At 38.4% G+C, this 16,766-nt stretch overlaps 1 protein-coding gene and 1 long non-coding RNA gene across 5 annotated transcripts in view; one reads left to right on the top strand and one right to left on the bottom strand.

Moving 5' to 3' along the window:
• LOC147828019 (uncharacterized) overlaps nucleotides 1-16,766 on the top strand; it is a 36,673-nt gene that overhangs the window by 12,865 nt on the left and 7,042 nt on the right. Inside the window, exons 3-5 of one of the 2 annotated variants that reach the window (XR_015451463.1) lie at nucleotides 1,920-11,860; nucleotides 12,569-12,679; nucleotides 12,768-12,992. This is a non-coding gene — a long non-coding RNA (uncharacterized LOC147828019). Of the gene's footprint in view, nucleotides 1-1,919; nucleotides 12,680-12,767; nucleotides 12,993-16,766 lie in introns of both variants that reach the window. The other variant, XR_015451462.1, reaches the window with a different exon arrangement.
• Nucleotides 7,842-16,766, bottom strand: part of LOC101708505 (interferon-induced very large GTPase 1) — a 35,235-nt gene continuing 26,310 nt past the window's right edge. For all 3 annotated transcript variants that reach the window (XM_087211807.1, XM_087211808.1, XM_004863414.3), the window contains one exon: nucleotides 7,842-16,103. In XM_087211807.1, coding sequence (XP_087067933.1) covers nucleotides 8,812-16,101 — 7,290 coding nt within the window. In that variant the 5' untranslated portion in view covers nucleotides 16,102-16,103 and the 3' untranslated portion in view covers nucleotides 7,842-8,811. The remainder of the gene's footprint in view (nucleotides 16,104-16,766) is intronic.

Genomic DNA, 16,766 nt, shown 5'->3' with positions numbered 1-16,766 from the left:
AGTAATATACTTTCTTTAATATGTGCTATTTAAATTTTGTATTTCCTCCAGAGTTAGTTTCATTAATTTGTCTTCCAAGGAATTTCTTAGAAGTTGTCAAATTTATTTCAAAACAGATTTTTGTAATATGCTTTTGATATCCTTTTAAATTCTGTATAATCTGTGGTAATGTCCTCTAAATCTTGATGTTTTAATTTCAAAAATGTATAATTGATATTTTGTAATAGGAAGTAAAGGTCTACAGGAGCAGGGGAAGTGGGAGGGGTAGGGGAAAGGAAAGAAGGGAAAAGAAAATATAAGAGAAAAGGAAAAGAATGGAAACAAAATCTTTGCAAATAGGGAAGGGTGGAGGGGATGAAGCGAGGGCAGGGGAAGGGGAAAAAAAATAAGAACCAAGATACTCATGTAATGGTACAAGATCCCAATGCTGTATGTAAATGTATTTTATACCTAAAATGTACCAATAAACTTAATGAGGGGAAAATAAAAAAGATAAAAAAGACCTAGGAATATTAGGCTTTTGACATCCCCAAAGGAACTTCCAGGTATCAGATTTAGTATTCAGTCACAGAATTACAGCACATCGTGTTCAGGTAGAGGATGGCCCTGGCGTTTAACTGCACAAAAATGCCAAAGTTTTGTGTGTTGTGGTTGCTGAATTGAAACCCAGTGGGCTGCAATAGGTTATCATGCCAGAATGAGTTGACTCAATTGGCAGAATAGAGGATGTAGCAATAAACTCATGGGTTCTGGAGCCAAGAGAACCGCAGGAGCATTGTTTGTTTTTTGGTACTGGGGACTGAACTCGGGACCTTGCACTTGCGAGGTAGGAGCCAAAACCACTGAGCTAAATACCCAACTCCAGGAGTACTATTTCTGTCAAACGTTTAAACTCCATACTGACTTGCGAGTGAAACAGAGCTCTAGAGACCACTAGATGGCGCTGCTACACCATATAAAGAAGGCTAGAGGTGCTTCTCAAAGCTAGGGATTTGCACAAGCCACTCTTCACCAAACTCTGGAGAGAGAAGCAGGGAAGGGAGAGCTCTCTGAGTGATCAAGCACTGCTTCAGCCTATAGGGACTGAATACTTCTTAAAAGTATATTCAGATTGTCAGATTGGGTTAAGTTTAAACTAGATCAAACCATTAAGTTTTGTCTCTTGCTAACCAGCCGATGGTGATTTGGGAGGGATGTCAACTTATACAGTAAAATAAAGAAAGTGTAATGTTTCTATAAATCATCTGAATTGTATTGTAAGTCTTGGGTTTTGTCTCTGATTGTCCTTCTGCTCAGTCATTGAGATTTCTCTTTCAATAGGATGCCAGAAGAGGAAAGAGGATTAGAGAACATCATACCTTAAATTTATCTTTCTCTTTTATCTCCTTCCTTTCCTATTTTTGTTTCCTGCTCTGTCCTTGAGTTTGGAAAGGGTATTTGAGTTTGGAGGGTATGTGAATTTATACCTAAGCCCTCTTCCTCCTATGTGACTCTCCCTCCTTTAGATTATGCTTTCCAGTCAGGAAAATTCTAATAAATGCTCCCATTAACTGTGAATGTTACTGGAAGTTCACTGAGTATGAAGCCCTGTGATAAATATAGAATATATAAAGAAGAAAAAGCTGGCCCTGACTTGCACACAGGGAACAAGGGAAATAGGCATTGAAACAAATGATTGTCAGAAGTACTACCATTGAAGAAAAAGTTACTGAGACTATTTAAAAAAAAGCAGTTTCATATTTTGTTCACTATAGCATCTGCAAATGTTAAAAAATATTTCATAGATACATGAAACATTCTTAACTTGATGGATAGAAGCCAGCATGCACATGAATTATGGATCTTATAGTAATTTTGCAGCACAGGAAATGGACAGTATTATTAATATGAGACTAACTTTTATACTGCCTTTTTTCTAGGCTCATGTCCATGAAGACATCCTTGACCTCCAGTTATCTCTTCATCTTTTGCCAATATTTTCATCTTGTGTTTCTGTGCTATTAATCACTTTTTATTCTGTCTGTTCATATTCTTTCTATCATTTGAGTATATCTCTTAAGAAGTGGATCTATGTGTAATTCATTTATAAAGATCTGAGTTCTTTAAAAATTCTACATGTATAGGAAATGTTTAGTGTGAATAGTACCAGTCTCAAGCTGTGCAAAGATATATGTTAACAAAGTTAATTGCAGTACTGTTTATAATGGTGAACATTTAGGAACTTCAGTTGCCAGTCAGTTGGGGCCTGGTTAATTACATACAAAGAAAAAACATTAATTGTTAAACTAGATCAATATTTGTTGTTCTAGAAAGATGTTCATAGTAGATTTTTAGTGGAAAAAGAGATTATATATACATTTCCATATATGCAAAATTATGTGTATTTAACCTTGTGCCCATATTCCTGGAATATTAATGTATTAAAATGTTTACAGAAAGTGGTATTTTGTGTTCTTAATGTTTTCCCAAGTTTTGGATTTTTTCAGTGAACCTGTTTTATTAGAACAATAATGAAAATTTCAAAAATTTTATTTCTTATGTCTTGCTCAGAATTCTTTAGGTTCTCATTACATAGTTGTTCATCAAAGCAATTCAAATGTTTAAGGAACATTTGGCCAAATCTGGAGAAATTTTTGGCTGTTATAATTGCTGGCAATAGTACCAGGATGTAGTGGGTAGAGTTCATGGATGCTGCTATCCATCCTATAATGCACAGGATAGTCCCCCACAACAGAGAATTATGGGACCTTAATGTTAACAGCTTTGAGGTTGAAGCGTCTTGAAATTCTTTATCCTGATAAGGCTCATTACCACCATCTGGTGGTGGGAGAAGAACCTGCAACTTTTATATAGTTTCTCTGGAAATAAGATGGGGTATGATAAGAAGGATAGCTATAGTTAGAGTAGGAGGCAGGGAACGAGCAAGGAAAATTCATAGTTGACAGGCTCTTTGGTACTTTTACAGAGACCAGTAGGTTATTCTGAAGCTATCGTTGTAGTTTACCTCACATTACAATTCCTGTTTTCCATTCTTACTGGGACTCTCGGGACTCGGAATAAGTAGATATTGAGGCAAGACAGTTTCTGAGTAAACTTTAACTTGATGCATGGAGAGAATCTCTACTTGTACTCATAGGTGCCTCCCCAGCACATAGGATGATAAAACTTTAGCTCTGTCAGGAATATTTCCAGACTGGAATAGATAGGACCAAAGCAGGTTTCCTTGCTTTGGCTCCATTTAACTGTGGCCTCCATCTCATTGCTCCAAATGAATGCATTTGAAAAGCCTGGGCTTCTTTCCTTGACCCCACTCCTTCTACCTCCAATTTAAAGGCCATGTGGAAAAAAATACCTATTCTTGTTCTACTTCTTAATTGTGTCTTTTTATGCACTGATTTTCTATTTTCTATGATCACTTACTAATGAATTGCTCACCTAGCATCTATGTCTCTTGTCTGCTGCTCTCAACAGGGCTGCAAGCCATTGCTCACTTCTGTGTCTAGTCACTTCTGGAAGGCCTGCATTCTCTCACCTCCTGAAAGGATGCTGCTCTCTTCCTACAGGTGTTGGGGAGAGAATGTTATGTAGCCCTTACTTTTTTTTGGTGCTTGTTATTTATTGTCTACAACCCTATTGTTCAAATCCATTTGGATTTAGCAGTCTTTTCGAAGGCCTTCAAGAATATTACAGATTGGTTTCTCCAGAAGCAGATGCTGAGAATGTGCAAGAGATTTATTAGGGGTCCATACCTGTAAAAGAAGAGGCAGAAGTAGAATTGACAGAGGAAGAAATTGAACTGTGATGCAGGCCTTACAAACCTTGAGCCAGGTGGGAGCTCTGAAGTGTGTGAAGGCCATCCAAGTGTCCTGTACGTGGCAGGACTCTCTTAGTCACTGGATACAGGTTACCCCATGAAGCACATAATCTCAGCTGAAGAGGCTTTCTGCAATTGAGCCAGATTTGAAAGATTCAACAGCTGAAGAATGGCTGCTTACTTCACACCCCTTAGCTGAGCAGCATGCCTTTCCTTGAAGGAGGATCTGGGTGGTACATTTCTATTCTTCCACAAAGGAGGTGATAGAAATCATGGTGTAAACTAAGAAAATTGCTTTCACAATTCTAAGAGAAAGTACCAAAGATAGTTAAACTATTATGGAGGCTGTTTCAAGGAGGACATGCCCAGCTTCACATATCTTCCAATTTGGAATAAACTCAAATCACTTGGATCGCACTAAAAATAATAATGACATTGAGGGCTATTAGATAGCTCTTGTAAAAGGAATCAAACAATGCTCTTTTACTGTCTTCTTTCCATTCCTCACTCTGTCTTTGAGGTTTACAGTTTTAATTTATTTTAAAAATTCTACTTAGGGAAAATAAAATACAGATAGAGAAAACAAGGCAAATGCATTTGTAACCACTATTTGGTCAAATATAGTACTTGGACCTACTTTTTCAGAACTTATAATTGAATATGTAGTGTAGACATAACTACATTTAAGTATAATAGCTAATAATACTGTTAATAACTACTACAATTACTTTCATTAATATAATTTTTGTTGGTCCTGTTGCTGCTGCCTATACTACCATTACCTAACTCAACACATTTTACACATCCCATGTACATATTATTTGAAGTCATCCTCACACCTCTATGAGATGGGAAACATTTTACAAATGAAGAAAATGAATCAGAGGTGGCTTATTTCATCCAAGGTCACATAGTTGGAAAATGGTGGAGGTCCCAGGCACAGCTAAGGAGTCTACCTTCTGAGTTTGGGCTCTTAACTGCAGTTATGAGGTAGCATTCCCTAATTTTCAACACTTGGATTAGATCTACTAATTTACTTCATCTTGAATCACTTTCTCATTTTGCTTCCCCTCTCCTTTGTTTATTTTCACTGGAATAACTTCTCCAATAAATCAGTTGCATGTCTTAGGCCTGCTTCTGAGGAATCCAAGACATACTGTCTTCCACACTGATAAAGAATTATGGCAGCAACTTTGCTAAGTCATTAATTGATTAGTGTTTGGAATAGCTGTAACTACCAAGAAAGTGCCAAAAGACTTTGGTATTATAAAATGCATTTTGAGCTATTAAATTATAATCACATTTATTGTGAGCTAACTATATTCTCAAATGTGATTTCTCAAGGAGTCCACTGATTATTCCTGCCAGTGAAACTCAGGTGAGATTGTTTCAACCTGTCAATGTATTATAATAAAATTATTCAAAGTAAAGAAGGAACTTGGGAGAGGCAGTATAACACAATAACTTGGTGCTTACTGTCCTGTGTACCTTATGTATGATAATTCCTTTATTCCCCCAAAAGCATGAGAAATCTACCATTTCATTGTTTGGGTGTCTGAGCACAGATAAGTTATATGTCCAAGGTCTCACAGGCACAGTTCCTACAAAGATAGCAGTATTAGTAGTTATCATGTAAGTATCAGTAATAATATCATATTGTCTTCCACTGCCTTGGCCACTTACGCACTAAAACACTAACATAAAGTGTTGAAGTTTTTCAGAGTTTACTGGAGGGTTGGAATGAAGAGAAGTACAATTCTGAGGAAAGGGGAAAATAAAATTGTATGTTTCACATGTATTTCTCCATAGTCCAAATAAAAGGCATCCCAAAACTTAAACGGGTCAATTTTTAGATACACGTTATTCTTTAGACTTTCTTGTATGCAATTGTGTTTCTAAGAACAAAGACTTCCTTCAAAATATTTCAGGGCAGTTTTTCACTTTTATTTAATTCACATCTTTATTTTTAAGATTTTGTTTTTCTTGCAGATAATTGTATATATTTATGGGGTACAAAGTGATTCTTTTATGTATGTGTACATTGGGGAATGAACAAATCAGGTAAATAAATCCATTACCTCACATCTTACTATTTTTGTGGCAAGAACACATTTTTAGCAGTTTTTAAATGTACATTTAACTATTGTCAACTTGATGTGAAATAGATCACCAGAACTTACATCTCTTGTCTAACTGAAGCTTTATACCCTTCAACCAACATTTCCCTTTTCCCTTCCCTTCCCTCAGCTTCTAGTAATCACTACTTTATTTTTTACTTCTGTGATTTTTTTTTTTTTTTTTTTTTGGTACTGGGGATTGAACTCGAGACCTTGCTCTTGCAAGGCAGGTGGTGGAACCACTGAGCTACATCCCTGGCCCTGACTTTTTTAATGTTTAAAATCTACATGTAAGTGAGTAATTCACATCTTAATCACAAGATATGATGTCCTAGAATCCATCACCGTCTTAATTCCATCCCTACATATTTGTGGCTCCCTTCTCACACTACTTTGGATCTCTGTCTTAACTGACTGGTACCTCCCTGAAATCTGATGTGATTTCAGTTCCTGTTTCTCTGTTTCCCACCTTAGTGACTCTGAGAGACCATGAGAATACAATGCTAACTAACCTTATAACTCTGGCCACCTCTAATTCTGTGGCCTGAACCCTCACCCACTATCTCCTCATCTTGACATCATCCCTCATGACTCCATTTCCCCTACTTTATTCTTCTTGAGGTTTCCTTCCTTGGTGACACCCAAGCCACTGACACTACAATCTCTTCCAAATCTGATTCTGCCTTGATGGCAGTATTATTTTTCTAGTGGTATCACAGAATCCCCTCTACTGTGACAGAGGTAATCATCTTCCCTCTATCCCAATTTACCTCTTTTCATTTGGGGGGTGATCTGTTGAGAACAGGCTCTGCATCTCATTTCATAATCACACTGCTTTAAATACCTGAGGAATTTAATTGATGATCTTTTTAATTTATACTAAATAATTTTGGCTTGAAAGTCAAAAATAACATGATATATAATATTTTTTATTTTTTGAGACAGTGTCTTGCTATGTATCTCAGGCTGGCCTTGAACTCTATGTAGCCCAGGCTGCCTCAAACTCATGTCAATCCTCCTGCCTCAGCCTCCTAAGTGCTGGGATTATGGTGTGCACCACCATAGCCAGCTTTTATGATACATTTTAGTTAAATGGTTTTATGGATTCATTAAATAACTGTAAAAAGGATTAGCAAATATTAATTGAAACTTTAACCCTTTTGAAGGATGCAGTAATGTGAGAGACAAGTACTATTCTATGTGTAGGTCCTGTTTCCATGATCATTTCAGTCTTCCAGATTCTGCAGTTCTCACCAAGTCTAATTTTTAGAGAACAAAGAGAATCCACATTGTTCAAAACCACCAATATTCTTTATACTTTTTCTGTCCAAGACTTCTGGAGATGAGTTAGTCGACCTGAAACTGAGAATATGTCCTGTCTCCCATCTCTGAAGATCCAAGTTGTTTTGCTGCTGTTTCCTGGGCTGTCTGTTATCACTGCCTGTGGGTGGGTGGGTGGATGTAGAGACTACCTATAAATGGAAACCAGTGGATGCCTCTGTGTCCATTATGAAGAAATCTTCTTTGTATCATGATTCCTTTAGACATCAGCTTGGAGAACTGAGCATGAGGCAAGGAGGTGTAAGCTTGCAGAAGGGTGATTTCCTTCTCCTCTCAGGCCCTTGGTTGATTTCAGGGTCTTAATTTTTATTCTGTTCATGACTTTAAGACCCAACTGATTAAAGAGCCACTAGTATGTCTTACTTGGAGATAAACATTTTATCACATTTTTATATGCAAAAAAGACTTTGTTGAAATACCATAACACTTAACTTTAATTACAATTTTTAGAAAAACTATACTTTTTCTTTAATAATTTTTATAATCATTAATGGCTTAATCAAATGTAATGTTATCTGAATACTTGATTAAAATGATTAAACTGGTCCGTTATACCTGGTTATTATAAATTTTCTTCCAGCAGTCAGTCTTTCATAGACATGTACATAACAACAGGTTTCAGATACCTAAGTTCTGAGAATTTTCCTTCCTTCCTTCCTTCCTTCCTTCCTTCCTTCCTTCCTTCCTCTCTTTGTCTCTCTGTCTCTCTCTGTATCTGTCTCTCTCTCTCTCTCTCTTTTGTAGCATGAATATGGAACTACCAAGACATCAGGGAAGTAAAAAATAATATTTAATTGAGAAAAAGTTACAGTATTTGATTTCTACTTCCCATATTTTCTTGGTAACGTTTCCTGAATTGATGATGGCTTGTAATGGTTTAGACCTAAAATGTCCCCCACAAGATACATGTGTTTGGAAAGTGATTGGATCATGGGTCTGCTATGCTCATCAGAGGATTAATCCATTGATGAGTTCAGTAATTGAATGTACTGTTAGGAGGTGAGTCCTGGTTGGAGTTGGGTCACTGTAGAGCATAACCTGGAGGGATATATTTTTGTCCCTGGCTTCTCCCTCTTGGTGTTTCCTGGCTGCCATGGAGTGAGCAGATGACCTGTGCCATGCTGTTCCACCATGCTATTTCCACTTTGAACCAACCAACCATGGACTATACCCACAAGAAACAATGAGCCATATAAACCTCTCCTCTTTTAGGTTGTGGGTGTCAGGTATTCTATCCTAGCAACAGAAAAGCTGACAAAGTAAGTAATACATAAGTTATCTTGGTCAATTCTCTGGTTTATTCTTTCCCGGAATAGAATATGCTGAAATATTGCTATGCTGTGGAATCATTAAATTTCCATGTATGTTGTTACATTTAAGGATTAATAATGTTTTTCATAATTTGAAAGGGTGAAAAATATAAGAAATTGGGAATATTGAAGGTTTGTATTGTAAGGAGGGAGTGTTTTAAAATTATTTTGGTACTGTGACTTTGACCCCCTTTCTTAGATACTGGCGATCTTTCGTGATCATTGAATATTACTGTTTTTTTAGGTCATCGAGCACATCCTGCTTTGTGATTTTGGCCCAGGCCTCAGGGATTTTACCTGTATCTATAAATTTTTTCTGATATTTTTCTTCTAGCTTTGATCTGAAGTGTGAAACAAACCACTTCCAATATGGCTGGGTAGATGAATCTGGGGTGATGCTCCATGTGGCATAATCCCCTCCTGCCTGCCGATAGTTTTTATAGGAGATTTTCTGGTCATCTCCAAAAAGCATAAAACGATCACTTGCTACTGAACTGGTACAGCAGTCAATGACAAAGTGGTCTGTTTTATGCTTATGCCATCCGTTGACAGCCTGAGGACGGTGGAATGGAACACTGTGATCTCCTTCATGTGCAGGAATTGTGTTGGTACAAATTGCATTACATAAGGGACATTGTTTCCAGCAACCACAGAGATGTTCAGAGAGGATTTTCTCAATTTCAGAAACCATTTCATCAGTAGGCATACTTGAACAATCCTGTTCTACTTTCTTTATTGCAGGATCCAAAGCTGCACTCATGGCTTCTTTGAGAAACTCAATATCTTTTATCTCCTGGTGTTCAATACTTATCAAATCTCTTCGTGGAAAGATCAAGTTGTTCCCCAGGTGATCACAGAACAAATCCAACCATCCAGATGCAGTGCTGCTTTTATCTTTAGCTACTGCTGTGGATTCACGAAGAGCAGAGAGGATGGCATTCTTGATGTCATCTAAACTTATTTTTAAGAAAGTCTTTATTTTTTCACATTTTTCTGAACAATATCTCTTAATATGGTTTTCAATGTAATTACTAAAAAAAGATTTTGTATGGCGGAGGTATTGCCAGTAATTATCAAAGTTTTCTTCTTCTGCAAGAGAGATGAGAATGTGTTTCTCCAGGTTAGCTCTGTTTCCACTGAATTGAGGGCAGGTAGCTTGCATGTCCCCAGCAATTTTAATGATCATTTTTCTCCATATGGTGGCAGAGATAGCAGGGGTGAGCTTGTGCCACAAAAAATCAACAAATGTTTTGATTGAGGTTGCTCCTTGACAGGAGATCTTAAAACTCATAAAGAAATCATCTTTTTTGCTTTCTAGATAGTTTACAGGATCATTTGCTCTCTTGAATGCCCGATGCATTTCCTTAAAACTCTTTGATGCTCTTTGGAATAAACATAAAGATAATTCAATGTTGTATTTGCTTGTAAATGTGTATCTTGCCTCAGTGGGTGCAGATTTTACTTCCTCATCTATTGTTCTCAAGATTTCATGGAAATAACTTGGATTGTAATCACATTGTTGCCTGCGAATGTTATTAATAGTATCATTAAATCTTGAAATAATGAGGTCAGTTGTCATATTAATGGATTCTCTATCACGAGCCTTTAATGTCCTTGTCATAAAATTATATTTCTTATTCATTTTGACATGCTCTTCATAATTGATTTGAAATTTCTCACCAGAATTTCTCTTTAATATGTCCACCAAATTTATCTCCTTTTGGAAATACTCCCAAAGGATGTTTTCAGAATCCACATCAATGTCAGGCTCTGTAACTTGAGGGAGATCTGAGGATACATCATAGATCCATTTTTTCCAAAGTTGATTAAATTTCTCATGTAACTCTTCTTCACTCAGTTCTTTACCTTTTACAGTTAAAGCCAACTTTCGGCTTCTTTCCAATAATTCACTTTCATAGCATGTCTTTTTTTTATCCAGTCTTTCTTGATTTTTTTTTAAACGAATAAATTCATTGGCTTTTTGTTTGCTATCTGCAATAAGAGCCTCTTTAAGGATTATTAGCTTATTTTCAAAATTTGCTTTCCATTGAACCAATATTTCACTATCTGTATCATCATTAAAATATTTTTCAAGTTCACGTTTGATGGCTGTATATTTTTCTGTAATTGGAATTTCACATGTGCTTGTTTTGAGTGTCTGAATTTTTCCATTCTGAATCTGATTGTTCAGCTGATTCTGCAGCTCCAGCATATGACTCCTTAGCTCCCACGTCCAGTGGTTATACATGGTTTCCAGTTTACTCATGGCCATGACCTCTCGAGTGTTCCTAAAACTGAAAATAAAATTCTCATTGACCAGGGCTCTCCATAAATCCTGAACTCGGAATTTTACATCTGATATCTTCATGATGCTTCCTCTGGATTCCTGTTTGGCAGTCAAGAGAATTCTGCTTTTCAGTTCTTGGACATTGTGACTATAGCGAGGATTAGGAGGAGCCATTGGGGGATTGCCGTCCCAAAGATGAGCAAAGTAATAGACATGAGTGTTGACATCAAATTTAATGACATCACTGAAGTGGATTATGTCTGAGCATTCTTCTTGTTCAGCAGCTGTTACTGCCATTTCGTCTAGTTTCTGCTCTAAACACCTTCGTCCTTCCATAGTTTGGTCATTAGCTGTAACTTCTCCCACATTCTGATGGACAAAGAGGCAACTTGGGAAAATTTTCACTTGTTTCATCCTCAGAAAGGCTTGGACAGCTATTTGTAGGATATCTTGCATCTCTGATGGATTTTCTCCAAAAATATTGATCAGAGTCAAGTTTCCAAGTCCAATGACAAAAGTTGCCAACTCATTGTCCCAATTCTGGGATTTGTTGTTGAGTTCTGGGGCCCTGAGTCCTTCTGTGTCTATAACCAACAGAAAATCAAATCCAAGTTCCTCTGTGAAGGCCTCCTCTACCTTCAGAAGCTGCATGTATGCCCCCCTGGTACACCTGCCTGCACTGACACTGAACTGGAGTCCAAAAAGGGCATTCAGCAGGGTGGATTTCCCTGAACTCTGCAGGCCAAGGATAGAAAGAACAAATAGTTGTTTGTCTCCAATTTTCTTAGAGACCTCGTCAAAAGTAGCTGCCACCCACTTCAGAGGCACATAGGAAGCATCCCCATCCATCAGTTCAATGGGCATGCCAGATATCATCAGGTCTGCAGCAATTTGGGGAAGGGAGATAAAAAGGCTATCTCCTGTGGAAGAAGTTTCTTCTAGAGCTTCATAGATCTGGCCAATTTCTCGGAGAATTTGCTCAATTCCCAAGGTACAGTTACTAATCTCTGTAGAGATGGCCTCTATCTCATTTTGCCAGAGTTTCAGGTAGTTGCTCTTTTGCATCTTTTGCTTTTCTGTTTGTATCTTTGACCATAGAGATCTTTGCTTCTCACGTAGTTTTTGCAAGTGTCCTGCAGTCAGGTTGTCCAAAAACATACTCAACCACTGAAAGAAGTAGAGTTTGGTGTGAGTTTCTGAATGTTCTTGGAGAATTTGAAGCACAGATTGCATTAAATCATTGAGAGGAAATGCTTTTTCCAACTGTTGGCACCGAATTATTCTTTTATCTGTCTCAATCTCACACTTGTGTTGCTCAATGCTTCTGTTCCCCTTTTCTCTCAGATGATAGAATTCTTTGTCTTTTTTACACCAAAGATGCCACAGTTGTCCCTGCAGGGGTAGTAAATTTTCCTTCATGTGAGATAAATTTGTTTCTCCGAGGAGGGCCATTATAATCTGTGCCATTTCTTTGGCTTCCTTGCAATCTCTCTGGTCTTCATCAATCAGAAATCCTTGCTTGCGAGCAATCTGAGAACAGTCTTCTAAGCTAAGAGCAATGTCAGAGAGCTCTAACAAACGTCTGATTGTAGTAGTGAGCTCTTCTGTTAATTCTGCCTCATTTCTATTCCTCATGCCAATTCTCACTCTTCTGCCAGAATTATTGGCTGTTGTTTTTTGTTTGTCATCAATCAAGCAGATCAAAGATCTTGATGACTGGCACAACTCTCGGACAATCTTCTGGTTTTCTGCATTGTCATCAGAAGCTGACATGAGGACTACAATGATGGAAGAGACCTCTTGTAGAAAGGTGAGCTGCTGCTTGTGCTCCTTTGCATCTCCATGAAGATTGGTAAAGGTCACACAGTTGTCAAATCTGTCCTCATCTTCCCCCCCAGGACAGTACCAGCAGATTTCCACCACACCGTCCATCAAGAGACAGTCTTGGCTGCTTCCCTTGCAGTGTCGGTGAAAAAACACATCATGTTTTCGTTTACTGAGAAGACAGTTCATGATCTGAGATTTGGAAGCAGAGAGGCCATTCCCAACTCTAATGAAGGACACAATGGAGGCGGAGACGCGACACATCTGCTGATTTTTGTAACTGTTTTTTTTCTCTTTTGGTAATTTCCTTGTTTGCTGCCAGCTTCTCCTAATTTGATTTAGAGACCAAAGTGAGAAATCAATTTGAGAACTGCAGGGCTTAGGCACCAGAAAGGGAAGGGCAAATTGACAAATGGAAAGTTTGGTCAAAATATATTGTCTGGTAAGATCATCTGCACAGTGAAAAATTGCCATCTGGAGATCCATTGGGTGAATGTGGGGTCTGGGATCAGTAGTTGAAAGATTAGTGAAACTATCACTGTCTTCAAAAAAATCTTCATATGGATCAAATGCCTCATTTTCCTCATTGGAAGCACTTGGATAGACTTGGTGTTCTGTATTTCCATCATCTTTGAAGACCAAGTGTCTCAGTCCATAATCCAGCATCAGTAGCTTTTGCAGGAAATAGAAGGGAAGTTCCTGTTCAGAATTGGGCTGTGTGTTATACATAGAAGTCTTGTAGATTAGATGAAAGTTATCTCTGGTCATCCTTTTTGGGTAATAATGTTCTAGGCCTAGACGTTGGAGTAAGTCTAGGAAGGCTTCATTTTCTATCACCTCCCACTTGTCACTTTTATCCTCATGTGGTTCATGGGAGTGTCTCTTTCCATGGAAAAGACTTTTCAATTGTTTTTTGACTTCATCCATTTTCAAAGAAGATACAGTAGCTTTGTAATTCCCATCAATAAGTAATCTCAGGTCTTTCTCTAGATTTTCCCAATCATGATCTGCTCCAGGTTTGGTGAGGACATTTGCAACTTCTTCAGACAGTGATTGTTCCATGTGATGTCTCATTAATGCCATGCGTTGTATTTTCTCTTTTGGAGAAATAGCTGTGATTCCAGCTGTGGCTGTCAGACCTGTGAGCACAAGAAATGCCTGAGCCCTGTAGCTGCAAATACATTTGAGCTCCTGGTATTTATTGTGGGCAGTTTGCATTTCATCCAGTAGAAAATTTAACTCATCAATTCCTAGGAGATACTGAAAAGTATTGTTCTCCACCTGATATCCTGCACCAGCTGCAATAGAAAGTAGCAAGAGCTGTGTTTCTGATTGCCCTTTTTCTTGGAGATAATTTAAAAAGCAGCTGAGAGCTATGCTGACTTCATATGTGGCCTCTCTTTGAGCTTCTTCTACTGTTTCTGGAGACTCAGATTTGACATTCACTTCCATAAGATTTGTTTCAATTTCTTTTAAGGTTTTAATTAATTCAGAAAATTGGGAGATGTTAATTTGCTCTTGCTCTAACTCTGACTGATAGATCCACTGCATGATGGAGCAAGCTTGAGGAAAGTTTGTCACTTTGTAGATGTGAGGATCCAGAAGGCTGAGCAACTGTGATTTAATAAATTTTGTTCTATAAATGGGAGAATTTTTGCAAAAGTTGACAGTGTTTACTAGAAAATTCTGCAGATCCCAATCTGTGAGGCATTTATTAATCCAAATGTCATAACCTTTTATTTGTTGACTCAACATTTGCATGAAATCTATCAGATTTTTGAGCTGCTCTTCAGGATCAGATACCTCCCAAGATTTCACATCCTCTAGGAAAACCCTAGCTTCCTTCCCAGCACTCAGTAATTCTTCTCCTTCCTGTAGCTGGACAGCAAGACCAGTCAGAGCAGTGTAGTTGTCTTTCAGGCAGTTAACCACTTTTAGAGCATCCTTAAAATCACTTCTGTGGCTGGAGAGGATGATGTCCCAAATTGGCACCAGCTGAAGGCCTCGGTCAATGATACACCAGGTTTGATTGCTGGCCACAAGTCCAGCTTTCCACTGGAGAAGTCCATCTGCTTCTGGAGGGCCACCTATCTGGGTCACGGATAACTGGATTTTGGTTTGGAGATTTTGGAAAGTTTTGCTTTGAGAGGATGCTTTTGACTGCAAATTGGACACATTCATACCTGTAGTAACTTTCACTCCAAAGCCACTGTAGCTGCCTTTTATGTAAATATCCAGGGCCTCTGCTGCCTGCTGCTTCACATCAGCCAGCTGTTCCTTTTGGAAATCCTCTGAAATTGCCTTCCACCAGTAGATTCCTCCCAGATGCAGAGGGCCTTGGTTAGCATGAGAACCAAACCTGTGGAAGAAGTTTTCAGCCCTGTGCCTTACCAAGGAGAATCCTTCTGAGCCTGTTGTATGATCCAGGAGGTCTTCAATGCATTTCAGTTCCTGGAGAGCAGCCTTAGATAGCCTGAGCAGCTCAATAGGAAAGTGACAGGAGGCCAAGGGCACATAGCTAAACTTGGTTGAACAGAAGTAAGAGTGTTCAGAATTTGATTGTTGAATTTCCTTGGATTTTGACTGCTTGTCTTGATCTATGCCAGCTTCTAGATTAACTCTCCATCCCCCACCCTTGAATGAGGCGGTTACACTGAAGCCCAGCTTTTCTATACTCTGGGTGAACATAGATTCTTCTTGCAAAGATGTAAATTCCTTTGTTTCCATCCATGTACCCTGCTGGGGGCCAAAGAGTAAAACCTCCTTGGGGACACTGAGTAGCTCTTCTCTCTTCTCAATCAGGCTCCCTTGGTGGCTGGTTTTGTAAATTCCCTGCAGGGCAAGGCCTCCAGATGCCCATCTTACCAGATCTTTATCTGAGAAGTTTTGCCTTTGGGACAACGTCTGTTCCATAAGATTGATTTGTCTCTGCAGGTTTTCCATGACCTCTGTTAGGGGTATTTCAGGTGGTGGCCAATACTCTTCAGGGATCTCCATTGCTTGCCTCAGCTCTGCTTCTTTTATCCTCACGGAATCTTCCTGTCTTTGCCTTCCTTTTGACTGCAAGTCCTTCAGCTCCTGCAGTGCCTGTTCTGCCTGCTTCTGCCTTTTTTTTATCATTTCCATTGGCGACTCCTGTAACTCTGGAAGACTATTTGAATGTGAAAGGTCAAGCAGCTTCTCCAGGGCCTTTTTCTCCCATGGATGATGTGCATGGGATTTCAGCTTCTGGAGGTCTTTTTCTTTTAAGTATTGTAAGGCCAGAGTACAGGACACGCCCAGGTGTTCTTGCAGTTTAGGTAACCAGAACTCAGAATCCAGTCCCACTTCTCTCAGCATCTCTTGGAGATCTTGCGTTCTTTTGCCTCTGAGGAGAGACTCATCAGGGGTGTACTCTGTTGTGGCCATGGCTGTGTGAAAAACAGATATTCAGTTAGTTTTGTTTGTCTCATGGCATTAATGAGTGTCAGCCACATTGCCAAAAGGGTTGAGTATAATAATGGTGCAAGTCTGCAAGGTTTTCTTCTTCCTTAATTTTTCAACATATACTTTTGTTAGCACATTTTTTTCTGTGCATATGTGTGTCCAATATTGTGGGTGTTTTTAAGCATGGGTTGCCTTTTTAGTTGCTAGAGTGTATTACAACTTAGCTTGATTTTTGCACTTCTTTTGCACAGAATCAGTTACATAGAGAATATTAAACTGAGGGATGGAGTTTGATAATATGCATGTGTTAAATAGCTTTATGTTTATTTTTAAAACAAGTGATACCATCAGTTATTATTTCTCTTTAGTATCAGTGAAACCTGTGTTGACTAGTTCTAGTCTTGTATCTCTGTCACTTCTTTGTAGCCCATTTCATGGTATTTGTTTGCTCTTCTGCCATTTAAAGACACTACTAGTATGGTTTATGTTACTCATTTTTTACTCTTTATCTTGCCCTAGTTAATATCATTTATTACATGAAGAACTGTCCATATATTGATGTCATTCACATTTATGTGTATAGACCCAAATGCTCTCCTACATGGAATGTTTCATTAGTGTTATATACCTCTTCCCTATCTTTTGGA

The sequence above is a fragment of the Heterocephalus glaber genome, unplaced genomic scaffold (genome assembly GCF_053883595.1).
Source record: "Heterocephalus glaber isolate CG9 unplaced genomic scaffold, H.glaber_assembly_v1.0 deba00001428, whole genome shotgun sequence".
In the NCBI taxonomy this organism is placed as follows: Eukaryota; Metazoa; Chordata; class Mammalia; order Rodentia; family Bathyergidae; genus Heterocephalus; species Heterocephalus glaber.
This window is presented reverse-complemented; position numbering and strand designations above follow the sequence as displayed.